This window comes from Apostichopus japonicus, chromosome 17, assembly GCF_037975245.1.
Source record: "Apostichopus japonicus isolate 1M-3 chromosome 17, ASM3797524v1, whole genome shotgun sequence".
NCBI lineage: Eukaryota > Metazoa > Echinodermata > Holothuroidea > Aspidochirotida > Stichopodidae > Apostichopus > Apostichopus japonicus.
In genome coordinates, this window is record NC_092577.1 from 3,158,642 (window position 1) to 3,174,695 (window position 16,054).

The following is a 16,054-nucleotide window of genomic DNA, read 5'->3' on the forward strand; positions in this document are numbered from 1 at the left end:
GATGAATCATGCAAGGGACATGTTTTTTGCTATCTTATTTAAACAGAGGATGAAATACCTCAGTTTGACAATTGCACCAATCGAACCATCGAAGCTGGCACGGTTCCCGGGGGTAACTATGCCACAGTCACCTGGCCTAGTATCACTGCATCGGATGAGAGCGGGCCGGTCACGGTAACAACTGATTTCCCCAGCGGAAGTAACTTCACCTTGGGAAAAACCCGTGTAACAAATAATGCGACAGATGACACAGGAAACTATAATGTATGTTATTTCTTTGTATCTGTGACCGGTGAGTAACTTATTAAGCTATTTTCCTTTAAGTGTGCAATCCATAAGCCCTTGCAGGTTTCTCCCACATCTGTGGTCGCTTAAGCGTCGTAAAAAATAACTACTGATTATTATTATGATGATGAGCATGGTCTGGTTTTTCCTTTTTGTGTTTTTGCAACTGTGCCAATGGAGCATTACTTGGGATGAAGTTTTAACTTTTTATATTAAAACATCCTCTCCTCCTCACTCACTCCCTTCCCGCTCCCCCTCCCTCTCTTCCGCTCCCCCTCTCTTCCCCTCCCTCCCTCCCTCCCTCCTTAAGTATCCCATAATGAACTATTTCCGTTTCCCTTTCATTTTTTTACTACCCGGATTAAGTTTCGTCGTACGATTATTACCGGACGACTTAAAGATAATTATACGATATCTTGCAGATGGTTTTATAACTCATTTCTCATTTGTAGCATTCCAGGTTTTATTTTTTTCAGTGCCACTTTTAATTTTATCCTGAATTTTGCCTCATGAATCCACCATCAAAAGTGGCTGCCCTAAAGGTTCTCCCGGTCCTTTACATCACGTTTTTATTTTTTCATCGTTCGTCCCATAACTCGGCAATGTGTCCTCTCCTCTCGTATATTAAAAGGAGATATATAAAAAAAAAAAAGCCAGGACTGTGGTCAAGGATAAAAAGTGATAAAAAAAATTAATCTCTTCATCTTTGCATGCATACATACAACATATCTCAGCCCTTTTTCGTACTACTTTGGTCTCCTACTTTTCCACGAAAAAACCCAGCGTTTTCCTACTTGTTTTTTTAAAGTTGTTGTTGTTAGGTTTACTTTGTAACACATGATTTGAAAGTGCAGTAAATTGCTGAGAGAGAGTTCGGTGATGACCACGATCAGCTAGGCTAATTTTGAACGTCGGTGCCTTAGTTTAGGTTGACAAGTTTTTGTTTGGGACTAGCAGAATATTGGCTCTATTTGTCGTCCAGCAAACAACTAGTTGTTTACATCAATTTCATATTATTTCGTAACCAATGTCCCCAAATAGATTAAATGATAAATTTTTGTCGCCTTCTGGAAAATACTGAAATAAAGCATATATCGTTCCCCTTTCAGTGTCCCTCCAACCCACATGATATTCCCCTTCCACTGTCCCTCCATACCCTGTCCTTGCCCCCTTCCTTTGTCCCTCCATCCCCTATGGTAATCCCCTTCCACTGTACCTCCATCGCCTATGGTATTTCCCTTCCACTGTACCTTCATCCCCTGCCCTGTCCCCCTTCCACTGTACCTCTATCCTCTGCCCTGTCCCCCTTCCACTGTACCTCTATCCCCTGCCCTGTCCCCCTTCCACTGTACCTCTATCCCCTATGGTAATCCCCTTCCACTGTACCTCCATCCCCTGCCCTGTCCCCCTTCCACTGTACCTCTATCCTCTGCCCTGTCCCCCTTCCACTGTACCTCTATCCCCTGCCCTGTCCCCCTTCCACTGTACCTCTATCCCCTATGGTAATCCCCTTCCACTGTACCTTCATCCCCTGCCCTGTCCCCCTTCCACTGTACCTCTATCCTCTGCCCTGTCCCCCTTCCACTGTACCTTCATCCCCTGCCCTGTCCCCCTTCCACTGTACCTCTATCCTCTGCCCTGTCCCCCTTCCACTGTACCTTCATCCCCTGCCCTGTCCCCCTTCCACTGTACCTCTATCCCCTGCCCTGTCCCCCTTCCACTGTACCTCTATCCCCTATGGTAATCCCCTTCCACTGTACCTTCATCCCCTGCCCTGTCCCCCTTCCACTTTACCTCTATCCTCTGCCCTGTCCCCCTTCCACTGTACCTTCATCCCCTGCCCTGTCCCCCTTCCACTGTACCTCTATCCTCTGCCCTGTCCCCCTTCCACTGTACCTTCATCCCCTGCCCTGTCCCCCTTCCACTGTACCTCTATCCTCTGCCCTGTCCCCCTTCCACTGTACCTTCATCCCCTGCCCTGTCCCCTTCCACTGTACCTCTATCCCCTCATACTTGCGCACCCCACCACAAGATACGAGGAGACTACACAATTTCACTTTGATTGTCTTTCTTAGTTTTTGTGATGTATGGATTTTAGAAACGTATTGATATATTTTTATGATTATTTATTACAAAGTTCCAATGAAAGTAGGAAGAAAAAATGTAATTTTTATTTAAATTATTTTAAATTAAATTCCCCCTCCCAAACTGTATTCACTTCCACCACAGATATAGAGCCACCAGAAATATTTGATTGTCCAGGAGAAATCGTCCGTTATGCACCTATGGGGGTAACAGTGGCCGTAAGCTGGAGCCCACCAAATACCACAGATAATTCTGGCCTGGCGAACCTCACCTCAGATATCCCTTCCGGTTCAGATTTTACGATAGGGATGACTGAAGTCACATACACCGCAACTGACGCTGCAGGCCTCTCTGCAAATTGTACATTTGTTGTCAATGTCTTAGGTAATAAGGTTTTCCCCTTAAACTTTGTTTAGGTTTCCAAATTAGATCATATTTTTGGGCCAAAATTTCCTAACACTGGATATATATATATATATATATATATATATATATATATATATATATATATATATATATATATATGAATACTTTATATTTCATCAGTAAGACTTTAGTGATCTTTGACGAAAAATATGTCTGACAAAGGCCGAGTAACATCAAAATTGCATCTGGCAACATTAAGATGATTAAGATGAAAATAATATCTGTGCGAGAGCAAGAGTATTTCCTTTTCGAAAACAAAGTTAAATGAAAATTTTTATCTGGTTACAACAAGAGTAAAAATGAACTTGCATCTGGGCAACGTGACAGAGAACGATAAAAATCTTAGGAAGTAGTAGAGTAACCAACTTAGCAGATCTGGATGAATATATATTCATATATTCATTTATTCATATATTCATATATGTCTTTTTTTTTTCTATCATGATTTTGAGGATGACTTTTCCTTCTTTTCGTAAACGAAATACAAGAAGTAAACAATTTGTAAATATTCATATTCATTTATTCATATATTCATATATGTCTTTTTTTTTCTATCATTATGCTTTTGAGGATGACTTTTCCTTCTTTTCGTAAACGAAATACAAGAAGTAAACAATTTGTAAATATTCATATATTCATTTATTCATATATTCAATTTATCATTCAATTTGAGAGGTGCAAAGTGTAGACACTGTTTGCTGCTCACTTGAGCTAGAAATCCTTAAAGGTTAAAGGGCTGTATTGGCTTCAAATATGCTAGATATTCAAATATGGTCACCTTTTTTTATTACAACCTTCCAGGAAATTAGTCCTCACTGGGACATTCAGTCATCTTGTGTGTTCCTTAAAAATGTCTGGGAACAATTTGGAGAGTTAAACACCTCCAGGAAAGTACTTTCTTGAAAACTTCAAGCAATTATAGCGTGCTATAATTTGGAGCCTTTACTGACTACCTTTTTTAACATGAACATGTGTTTGTTGTCATGGCTGAGTTTTCATTAACTTGATTCTGTTTCCTTGAAATCCAATGTAATGTGGTAGGGGATGGAGTGGGGGATATGGTAAACCAGGAAGATTGATCGTTTCTAGAGCAAATAAGAAGCTATAATTAGGATTATTGCAATTCATTCATTTTTTACTTCCCTTAAAAACTCATAGAGGATGAGCCTCCTACCTTCACCAACTGTCCAGTCGACCAAACACTCCCTACCGACGAGGGTGAAGACTTCGCTACAGCCGCTTGGACTGCACCCACAGCCGACGATAGGGAGAGTAGTCCTGTAGTGGAGTCCAATTATGAATCCAGCGATGAGTTTCCCCTGGGTAACACGACTGTGGAGTACGTCGCTACTGACTCTCTTGGACAAACAGCCAATTGCAGCTTTGATATCATTGTGAACGGTCAGTTGTAGTAGTTGAACAGATTTTGCAATGACATTAGTTTTTTTTACCTTCCAATGTAGAATCATTCTTGTGATATCAATGTAGTAGGATGTGCTTATTGGCAACCAACCATAATGCAACTTGTCTGGTACGACTACGGTAACTAGGGGATATGACTACAGTAACTAGGGATACGACTGCGGTTACTAGGGGATTTGACTACAGTTACTAGGGATACCACTGCAGTAACTTATAGGGGATATGACTACAGTAACTAGGGGATTTGACTACAGTAACGGGATATGACTACGGTAACTAGGGGATATGACTACAGTAACTAGGGGATATGACTACAGTAACTAGGGATATGACCACAGTAACAAGGGATATGACCACAGTTACTAGGGATATGACTTCAGAAACTGGAGATACGACTGTGGTAACTAGCGATATGATTACGAATACAGTAACTAGGGATATGACTGCATTAAAAACGGATATTACTACAGCAAAAAGGGATACGTCTACAGTAACTAGGGATACCACTGCGGTAACTATAGGGGATATGACTACAGTAACTAGGGATACGAATTCAGTAGCAAGGGATCTGATTACGGTAACTAGGTATACAACTACAGTAACTAGGGATATGACTACGGTTACTAGGGATACGACGACAGTAACTAGGGATGCCAGTACAGTAACTAGGGATATGACTACGGTAACTAGGGATACGACTGCAGTAACTAGGGATATGACTACGGTAACTAGGGATGCCACTACAGTAACTAGGGATACGACTACGGTAACTAGGGATACGACTACAGTAACTAGGGATATGACTAGGGATATGAATGTGGTAGCAAGGAATCTGATTACGGTTACTAGGGATATGAATACAGTAACAGGGGATACGACTACGGTAACTGGGGGATATGACTACAGTTGTTAGGGATATGGCCACATTAACTATAGATATGACTTCAGAAACTGGAGATACGACTGTGGTAACTAGCGATATGATTACTAATACAGTAACTATAGATATGACTGCATTGAAAAGGGATATGACTACGGTAAAAAGGGATATGTCTACAGTAACTAGGGATACGACTGCAGTAACTAGTGTAAATGTATCAAGGAAAGGAATCCAAAGATATGTCACTTTCTGCTGGATACTGATGATGGATGATGAAATGTCCTCCGTCCAGAATCTTCGATATGCAAAGTATTAATAAAGCTAGGTTTGGAGCCTAACATCCATCTGGTACCTTTCCATTCCATGGATTGTTTTTAACCCCAGACTCAACCTAAGATCTGACAATTCCTCTCCTGCATTTTATTCTCTCAGACTTCATCCCTGGTTTCATTTCATTGACTATAAGGTATCCAGTTTATGTATTCTCATAAGTGTTACATTTTTTGCCAATCACTATAAAATGAAGTTGGTTGTATTTCTCAACATGGTATTTGTACTGCACATCTGATTGGATAATTAGGCCTATAAAATTAATTAAATACAGTAAATGATTGCATTAAAAGAATAAAGTAGTTGAATTGGAATCAGTTTGTTGAGTAAAATCAGTTTTTCCTGAATTGTACTGTTTTAAGCAATTTGGTTATTGCCTCTTAACATACATGTACAAAGATCCATCATTGTGGAGAGTTGCAAACAATTGCATGAAAAAAGAACTACCAAACCCCCAAAACAGAATGTCAACATTTCACGTCGGATTTTTGCAGATCTCGAAGCCCCCGAGTTTGTCGGTTGTCCAGCCAACCAATCGCTGCTGATACCGTTCAGTAGCGCCCCCACCGTGGTCCGCTGGATCCCTCCAACAGCCGTTGACAACGACCGGGACGGTGGTGTCAACATCTCGTCCAATGCCAACCCCGGCGATAGCTTCAACATTGGAATGCAGGAGGTCACTTACCTCGCCGTGGACAGCAGCGGAAACGAAAACACCTGCTCTTTCGTGGTCTTTGTGGAAGGTTTGTGAGAACACCTTGCGATAAATATTCCACACTCTGAAAAAACACCATCGAGAAAAATGAGTCACAGCTTTACATATGCAGCGGTCAAAGTATATCTGTAGTCTTTTTTTTTTTTTAAATACAGTACCAGGGATGTGCCCAGGATTTCCTGAGTGCCAGGTATACTGATAGCCATCCTGGGGGGTGTAAGGGGGAGGTGGTGTCCCCCTCCCCATTGAGAAATTTTGCAATTTTTTAAGGTGCTCAGATGCCAAATGCTGGCCATTGTGTAGCTTTTTAAGCTCATAGACAAGTACTAGTTTTGCTAACAATTTACATTTTTAAATTTTTTTTCCAATTTATGTTGAATATCTTGTTAGGAATGTCAGGATTTTAGATGAAAATAATGCTGGGCGGGATTCACAATTTTAATACAGTGCTGGGCGGTAATTTTTAGTGCTTGGCGGGGTCGCCCAGTGCCGCCCAGCGTGGGCACATCCTTGAGTACTTTTTTAAGTTGGATGCAATTGGGAGATCGGAACCTCACTTTCCATCATTGATAAACATGAAATCTATTACATTTGTAGCTTGGGGAATAATAATTATACTCAGTATTCTAAGTTATTCGCAGTATTCCTTAAAATATTCTAGGAATGTGGGAAAATTCATATTTAACCCTAACGTAAATAGTGAAAACCTCCCCAAGGTCGCTATGCGAATTCACTGTATGCCATTAAGGGGATCCCCCTGCATAACTCATTCCCTGACCCCTCTGTGACCCCCTTCCAACCCCTGTATGGCCCCTCCACGTCCCTCCCATGTAACCTCTACTTTTCATTCGTCATGACAGAGGATGAGCCACCAACTATCACTGGTTGTCCCGAGGACATCTCTCTGGACAACCTACCCGGACAAGGCTTCAATTTTGCGAACTGGACGGTACCGAATGCCACAGATGCTAACAGTATCCCCACGCTTGTGTCCAACTATGACCCAGGTGCCCTGTTTGAAATTGGAGTTCAGTCAGTCAAGTATACGGCAACTGATAATCTCGGAAGCCAGGCCACTTGCACCTTCTCAGTCACGGTCTCAGGTGAGCATGAGATATCGATTTATGAAATTGGCTGGATAGGTTTACTTCTACTTCGTCTAGAGTGCACAATTACCTATGTAACTATGAAATGCATGTAACCGAAATAGCCTGCTATAGTTTAGCTCAGCAATTAAGAAGAGTAAACAACATCAGCCCTGACTGTTATATGTAAATTTAGACCACGTAGCTCTGCTTTGATAGGGTCAGAGGGGTCGTGATTTTTTGTGGTGAATGTTTGTAAGTAATAAGTAAAAAAAAACTTAACCAATTTCAGAGATTTAAAACATCTTCTAGACTAAGTCACTCCAAAATTAATAACAAAATAGTTTCAGTTCAGGTCTGTCTCATTGCCCGGATGATATTGCCTCTTACGAGCACCTAGTTATTGCCTCTAACGAGCATCTAGTTATTGCCTCTAACGAGCACCTAGTTATTGCCTCTAACGAGCATCTAGTTATGCAGCAGAATGATTAGGTGTAAACATACTTCCACAGCCCACGGAATCAAATAATGGTATTTCCAAATTTTGGGCAATGTTTCAGAAATTGGATAGCAACTTAAATTGCCTATAAAGAATCATTTAGTAACATTTGTCAGGAAGAAAAGACTAACATTTGTAACATTTGTGACATTTGTGACCATACGTCTGGAACAATGGGCTGAAACATTCATGTCTTGGACACGGGTCCGTAACATCTATCGCAAATTTATGTCAATCATTGATGCTGGCTTCTCTACTGGAACGTTTGTAACATATGTCTGGCAAAGGAACGATTAACATTTGTCGGGAACATCTCGTAACATTTACGGTCCGAGCAAAAGACCAATATTTGCCTGAAAAATTGTGTTTTTTATTAATTACTGTGTGTACGAATACAGAGATGAAAAATGCAGTTTAGGACAATTTAGCAGTGAAACCAGAATCAAGTGCTTCCTTCAAAGGAAGTCACCTTATTTTTGACTTGGAATTGTAATCAGGTACTTTTTTTCAAGGCAAATTAACCTTTTAATTGGTATTTTTTAACATTATTTATGTGGTTGTTATGTTGGCTGGTATACCTTTTTTAGAACCACTCTTTGTTATTTTTTTATACCATTTCTTCAAACAAAACTCTTTTGCTACTCTTTCTTTTGCTCTTCTTTTACTATAACACCCAAGATGTGGAAGATCCCGTCCTAACTGATTGTCCATCGCGAGTGATCGTCTACGTCCAAACTGCTGACCTAGACGCAGCAGTGTTCTGGACGCCACCGACCGCCACAGACAACTCGGGCAAAGTGGACGTGGTCAGCAGTTTCCAGCTCGGCCAGAGAATGGGAAGGGGCTCCATCATGGTCACTTACACGGCCAGAGACGATAGTAATAACATCGATAGGTGTAACTTCCGGCTCTCAGTCAGGGTAAACTCAGGTATGGGTACCAGTAATTTTGAATGATGCAACTTCAGGAACCAACAACCAACCAACATCAAGACATAATCATGACCAAAATTCTCCAAGTTACGAGAAAATAAAAAAGGCAATTCTGGGGTAACATTAGATTATGTTGCATTTGAGTTTCTTCTTGATTAGCCAAAAAGTGAAAATGTGGTTACCGAAAAAGGTTTTTCTCTTAAAATTTGAAAAAGATAAAAACGGTATGCACCAATTTTGACAAAAAAGCTAGCAAAATCATTGGAAATTTGTATTTCTGCCTCCACTATCTCTGTAAGTCATCTAATCTGAGAGACACTTCAAATTTCACGACTGAAAATTGCAATTTCCTACGTTTAGGCCTAAATTTTTGATCCACTGCACGGTAAATTTCAGTGTTCAATTTATTGAAACATACTTTTAACTTTAGAAACCTCCCCCCCGAAGAAAAATATCAAATTGCCTGGTATTGAAAGGCAACCTGCATTTTTAATTAACTTAAATGTCTACTGAAGCTAATTGAATGATGAATTAAAGATTGACCTCAAATCACGCTGTGAAAAATGTTTAACAAGTAATTCCTCCTAAAAATGTGGTAGTGAAATGCAAGGTTGAGGTTGAAGGCTCCTCTGGAAAACAGTGCTTTTGCACTGAGCAGGACTACCTTCATTAAAGATGACAATAATATAAAAAAGAAGAAAGGTGCATTAGCATGCAAGACACATTTGCAATTTTTTTCCCTTTTTTTTTTCCCCCTCAATAAATGGTTAATATTTATAGCACTGATTTATGTCAAATTACTGAAGATAAATGAAAGGTTGAACCCAAAGCACAGCTGTCATTGCTTTATTTTATTGATGAGTTTTCAGAAATAGAAATAAATATCTGGTATTGAAATGCAAGCTGCAATGGTTATCACTGGCCTCTTAACATGATTTGTCACTAGTTTTTTTTGTTTTTATTTATCTTTCACTTCTCAGGGGTTTCCTCAGATGCTAACATTCTCCTTCAGAGGGTCAGAGGTGAAGACGCACCATTCATGAACATAACCGGCTTTGACCAAACCATTTTTGAAGATGTAAGCATCCATTCTATTAGGGGAATTTCAGAGCGCAGATAATTTAAAAGAAGAAGAATAAACATAGTTGTGGGGAGTGGCATGGCTTGGAGGCCTAACAAAAAAACAAAAAGTACAAGGCTCTCAGTTTGAGTGCAAGTTTTAATAAAGCGTTTTTTATCTACAGAAACAATCCTGATAACTCTTCTCTCTTGGGTTCATCATCTTGTTATAATCACCTGCTGATTCTCGTTAAGGTTGATGAATAATCTTTTTGTTTTATTCTACGTAAATTTCTTTCTCACAGCTGGATAAACTCTTCCGAGGGTCGGAGATTGGCTCCGCCTTCTTCGGTCTCACCGTGGATGGTATCGCATTGGACGACGAGGGCCTGGCTGCCGTCGCGCTCACTCTCTTCTCTGACCCGGACGCTGGTCTCGGAGATTCAGACTTTGAGAGTGCCTTCGATTCCAACCTCGGCGGCACTCTTAGAAATACTTTCGATGTCGACAACCAGGTTCCTGCCTTCCGGGATTTCTATGTCGGTAAGCCATTCTTTTCCAAAAAATTAGTTGGAAGATCTTTGTCATCTTGCTGTCATGGTTAGAACAATATTATGGGGGGGGACTGGGACCTCCTGTTTCTTTCAGTATATATCTCCATCTCCCTCCCCTCCCCTCCTTTCCCCTAAACTAACCTCCCCTTACCTCATTTTGTCTGGGTATATCTTTCCCTCCTCTCCCCTCCCTTCCTCTAAACTAACCTACCCCTACCTCATTTTGTCTGGTTATACCCTCCCCCTCCCCTCCCTTCCTCTAAACTAACCTACCCCTACCTTATTTGTCTGGGTATATCTTTCCCTCCTCTCCCCTCCCTTCCCCTAAACTAACCTACCCCTACCTCATTTTGTCTGGCTATTTCTCTATTTGTTTACAATTTCCTATTTAATCACAAGGTTAATGTTCTTTTTTAATTTATTTTAGGGAATGACATCTGCGACGATGCTTGCCTGAATGGTGGTAACTGTACACGCGTAGATCGGGATACTGTGCAATGTTCCTGCCCTCCTGAGTGGACTGGTGATAATTGTGAAACAGGTAATTGTAACATGTACCACCGACCCAGCCAGCCAGATACTTGAGTTCCCCTAGACCAGTTGTGGTCACAAATCCCAGGCACCCTTGAACCTGTGTACTCGAGCCTAGGCTCGTTAGGACACACCTATACTCCTGTGACAACGAAGGTAACCATTACAAGAAACGTTGGAATATCAGATCAGATCGGTGAAGATCATCATTTCATTTGATTTATGGTCCGATATTACTCCTTGGTATGGACGAATAGCACTCCTTCATTCAATTCAAGGTTCCATTACACATTAACAGGGTTTGGGAAATATCCTTGCCAGACAGAGAACAAAATTAAGTAGTGAAATTTGACATGGCTCTCTCACGCCCTTAACAGTTTGCAAGAATTTTATTATAGTTGGGAGACGTTTGTAATTGTTCCTTCATTTAGTAAGAACCATAGACTTGAACCTGTCTGAAAATGTCCTCACAGATCCACCAAGGCTTGATTGATAATGGAGTCCAGGGGAGGTGGGGGAGGGGTATAGTTGCTTTTTCCATTGTTTAGCAGTGACGGGGAAGGGGTATAGTTGCTTTCTATATTGGTTAGCTGTGGCGGGGAGGGGTATAGCTGCTTTCTCCATTGTTAAGCTGTGGCGGGGGAGGGGTATAGTTGCTTTCTCCATTGTTTAGCTGTGGCGTGGGAGGGGTATAGTTGCTTTCTCCATTATTAAGCTGTGGCGTGGGAGGGGTATAGTTGCTTTCTATATTGTTTAGCTTTGGCGGGGAGGGGTATATTTGCTTTCTCCATTGTTTAGCTGTGGTGGGGCAGGGGTATAGTCACTTTCTCCATTGTTTAGCTGTGGCAGGGGAGGGGTATAGTTGCTTTCTCCATTATTTAGCTGTGGTGGGGGAGGAGTATAATTGCTTTGTTTAGCTGTGATATAGTTTTTAATGATGGTTCTTCTTTTCATCATGTGACGATGGTGTTAAAAGCAAAAATACAGAGGAAAAATAATAAAATAAATGGTGGTGCAAAGACATAACACAGTGACAAGAACAGCAACTATCTGAAAATGACTTCTAAACTCAATCCCTCACAGGGAACCCATCTGAATGACCTAGCCAAACGTTCGTTAGCTGTCTTCCAAACCTGTCCATTCTGGAGGAACACTGGAAATAATTTCTTCAGTTTTGCCGTTCATATATATATTAACAGTTTTTTTTAGTTGCAATGTTAAGATTTTTGCACCCTTCCTGTTTTCAAAATGGTCTGTCTAATTAACAGATGTCGACGAGTGCGAAACAGGCACCTGCCCGGATCAGAAAATCTGCGTGAACTACGAGGGCAGCTTCACCTGTAACTGCCCCATCGGCCAGTTTGATGTCGGAGATATGTGCGTCGGTAAGTAATCAAATCTCTGTCATGTGATCAGATCTGTTTCGATCAAGGTTACGAACTGAGTGCATCGTATTTTGTTTTCCACATCGAGCGAAAGATCTATTATGAAATAAAATTTATAGCGATATTTCAAATTTAAAACATATGAAAATTAATACTTTTATGATTGATGTCCCATATGATATGCCATTTTCAAATAAATGTCCTCTTTTCCTATAATTAATGACATTACTGGGAAACAACAGGTCGAAAGGCTGGTTTGTATTTGTCAATAAAAATTTGTCTTAAAAAAGGGGCAACATCCCCCTTTTGATTTATACATTTTTACATTTTAATTTTTTATCTCAATACATTACATGTATAGAGATATTGTAACAGTAAGTGGAACTCTCTATTCTCTTAAAAAATTTTCAGCGTCTTCATACAAAGCTATTTTTCTCTGGAATTTCCAGAGCAAGAATATATCATATAGACCAACAAAAGTTACTATTTTTTATTCGAGAATTTTATCTCATTCTATGACTTTTTCACCGATTTATGTCCAAATCGGGCCAAATCGGATCGAAAAACGATTGAATCAGACCGTTTTTGCACACGCTTCGAAACTTGTTTGTAGGGAACTTTTGCCCACGTTTTCCTGCTTATTTGTTAATTATTATTCGATGTCTATGGTTTATTATGGGCACGTGACATATTACTTCTCAGCGATTGGTTTGTTATCTGCAGTTTAATGTTTTATGAAAGAGAATAGAATAAAATTGTCTTTTATCAGTGGTATCGTCTAAGATAGGGTCCTATTTATTATATTTTTTATTAACATTTTAAACTTCCATTTGTTTTTACAGGTAGGTATGAATAAAAATTTTACTAGCGTTTTATGGCGTTTATTTGCTTAATTTGATGTTTAAATGATTTTTCTTTCTTAAAACAACACTGAGACTTTTAGTAAAAAGGTCCGTTTTTGATGATTAAGCTCCGCCTCCAAGTCTGGTTTATAGCAGATTGGCTATGACTCATGGACAGCTACATGTTAGATATACGAAAATGGCTACACTCGCGACCAATTTTCTGTACTGTAGTTAGGTACGCAAGGTGTTGTGTATTGCATGCTAAATGCATATACACATTGTGTACTTTTGAATTTTGCGTAGTGCATTTAATTAATATTAGGCCTTTGTTCTGTTTTTACCTCCATGGTTTTTGTAACATACATTTAAGGATAGTACTGGGGTTCAGGTAGCTTTTCAGAGCAAGTGCCATGATAAGTTTGTTTGATTGCCCTTCATGTATTTTTGTATAATTACGTTTACACATCGTTGTACTTCTGAAGGCTACTTAGTCCTAATGCATTTAAAAAATATATCTAGGCATAGCCTAGGCCTATTACTACTATTAGGCTTTCAATGACATCAAACTATATGACCAAAAAGTCCAACAGAGTCTGACCCAAGATGAAGGATACCACATAAAAAACAAGTTCTTAGGTATTCTATGACATTACTAAACCTTGCAACGTCGTTCTTTCGACAAACAGGCAATAAGCGCTAAAGGCAAGACTAGCAGGATAAAGTGTAACCTGCAGAGACTATTCGTGGCAAAGTAGCTTAAATGCAAGTTATATATATTTGTTGTACCATGATTGATATTGATAATTGTAGAGACAGAGCAAAGATTTGAAATTAGGAATCAAAATTAAAACTTCCAGTATTGAGATACTGCGTCATTGATGCTCTTGTTTTGAAATTGTCAACAGATGCCAAGCAGTTCAGTGGTTCGTTTAACATAGCCATGCTGGATGATGAAATTGCAGAATTTACAGATATTTTAGCCAACCCGACCTCTGATGAATTTCTGGCCATCGCTGAACGTGTCCAAAGAATTGTAAGTCTTTTGGAGGAATTTTTAAGTAATAAGGGGTAAGAGAAGTCCAGGAGGGCTGGAAGAGGGGGGTGGGTGGGGGGTGGGTGGGGCCAAACAGAGAGACGGTCATTCATGTTTGACCAGACGTGATGCAGTGTGTGTTAGATTTGGTCCACAATTTGGTCCACGTATTTGACCAATAGTACCTAGTATAACTGAAAAAATAACAAGACTTCAATAAACCTGCTACCCTTCCACATTTTTTCACCACGCTGTTTCTTTGCACACACTTCACGATAATATGAAAAAAAAAAGACATTTTTCAAGAAAAGCTTTGTAAAGTGTCTCGTGGCAGGTCACCGTGCAGATTTGAGACTTACTGCATGTTGGAATTCGGTTTCGTTTTTCCGTCCGTGTGACTCTGACGTACCTTGTCGATTTTTCTCGTCCATTTCTCTTTGATAATTCCTCACCAAATCGACCACTTTTTTCCCAACAGTTGGACGAATTGTTCTCAGAGGACCCGACCTACATCGGATCCTTGGTGACGTCTCTGAGCAGCGGCAGTATCCGAGTCGCCTACATTCTCAGCTACATAGTCACCAGTCCTATGACCGAAGATGAGCTCATAGCAACCTTCAACGACACTCTCTCTGATATCGGTGAGATCGGAGACAGCGCTGTGTTCATTGAGCCTCTGGAGGACTTGTTACACGGTGAGATACACTCCGAGGACGCTGTGGAAGTCTGTCTCCACAATCTGTGGTAACACAGTATCTGAAGCAAGGTGTCCAGATATCTATGTCCACCGAATGTTTATCATAATCGGTCCCGATGCAACTGAACCGCAAGAGTTTGCAACTAGCGAAGGATACCTTAACCAAAAATTGTGCAGGGTAGAAAATGTTGTATTGCACAGACTTGAGCCAATAAACATTTTCATCCTACTGGGAATCTTTGCTAGATTCATCCAGTTTCTGCAAACAAACTTTATTCAATTTCCTTCATCACAGTTTGGGGCATCATTATTGCTAAATATTTCAGGTGCAAAATTCAAACATTATTGAAAATAATATACCAAATAGGTTTGGCTTATTTTTGGTTTCCTTAAAAATTTACATATTTTAAATTTATGATATTTAAATTTGCATGTTGAAATGTTGTTCTGTCTGTACCCTGTTGTAGAGATCTGTCCAACTGGCTACTGTCTGAATGGAGGGAACTGTTATGCTGATCCAGAAACACTTCAAAGTACTTGTGTGTAAGTATATCAAATCAAGCACTTAAAAGGTTTGTGGGCTCTGGGTGTGAGACTAGTCAGGAGGGAGGAAGTCAGGAAAGGATGGAGAGGGTGTGAAGGGAGGGGAGTGTGTGAAGGGAGGGGAGTGATGGGAGGGGTGAGATGGGGAGGGGTAGATGAGATGTTGGGGAGAGGATGGGGAGGGTGTGAACGGAGGGGAGTGATGGGGAGGGGTGAGATGGGGAGGGGCAGATGAGATGTTGGGGAGAGGATGGGGAGGGTGTGAAGGGAGGGGAGTGATGGGGAGGGGTGAGATGGGGAAGGGTAGATGAGATAATGGGGAGAGGATGGGGAGGGTGTGAAGGGAGGGGAGAAATGGGAGGGGTAGAGGAGAGGAGGGTGTGAATAGAGGGGAGAGGTGGGGAGGGGTAGATGAGACAATGGGGAGAGGGTGTGGAGGGGAGAAATGGGAGGGGTAAAGGAGGCGATTAGGAGAGCGAGTGAAGGGAGGGGAGAGTATGGGGAGAGGGAGGATGCAACGGTAGAGACTTGGAGGGGTAGATGGAGGTTGGGGGAGGGAGAGGAGAAGAATGGAAGGGTAGAGGAGAGGGGTAGTGAGAATTAGTGGAAGCTACAACTGTCCAGAGCATTTGGTAGAATGGTATAGTGTAGATAGAAGGACGTATAGATGGTCAGGGTAAAGGTTGGGTAAAGGAAGTTTTTTATAAAGTGCTGGGTGAAATGTTGAGTGGATGTAGGTTAGAGAGGA

General features: G+C 40.8%; 1 protein-coding gene across 3 annotated transcripts in view; it reads left to right on the forward strand.

The window, feature by feature from the left end:
- LOC139954801 (uncharacterized) overlaps positions 1-16,054 on the forward strand; it is a 63,251-nt gene that overhangs the window by 40,626 nt on the left and 6,571 nt on the right. For all 3 annotated transcript variants that reach the window (XM_071954739.1, XM_071954737.1, XM_071954738.1), the window contains exons 23-35: positions 47-292; positions 2,515-2,754; positions 3,955-4,197; positions 5,923-6,171; positions 7,004-7,246; positions 8,406-8,657; positions 9,640-9,737; positions 10,024-10,261; positions 10,700-10,813; positions 12,072-12,188; positions 13,939-14,066; positions 14,545-14,761; positions 15,231-15,306. In XM_071954739.1, the coding sequence (XP_071810840.1) occupies positions 47-292; positions 2,515-2,754; positions 3,955-4,197; positions 5,923-6,171; positions 7,004-7,246; positions 8,406-8,657; positions 9,640-9,737; positions 10,024-10,261; positions 10,700-10,813; positions 12,072-12,188; positions 13,939-14,066; positions 14,545-14,761; positions 15,231-15,306 (2,461 nt within the window). The remainder of the gene's footprint in view (positions 1-46; positions 293-2,514; positions 2,755-3,954; positions 4,198-5,922; positions 6,172-7,003; positions 7,247-8,405; positions 8,658-9,639; positions 9,738-10,023; positions 10,262-10,699; positions 10,814-12,071; positions 12,189-13,938; positions 14,067-14,544; positions 14,762-15,230; positions 15,307-16,054) is intronic.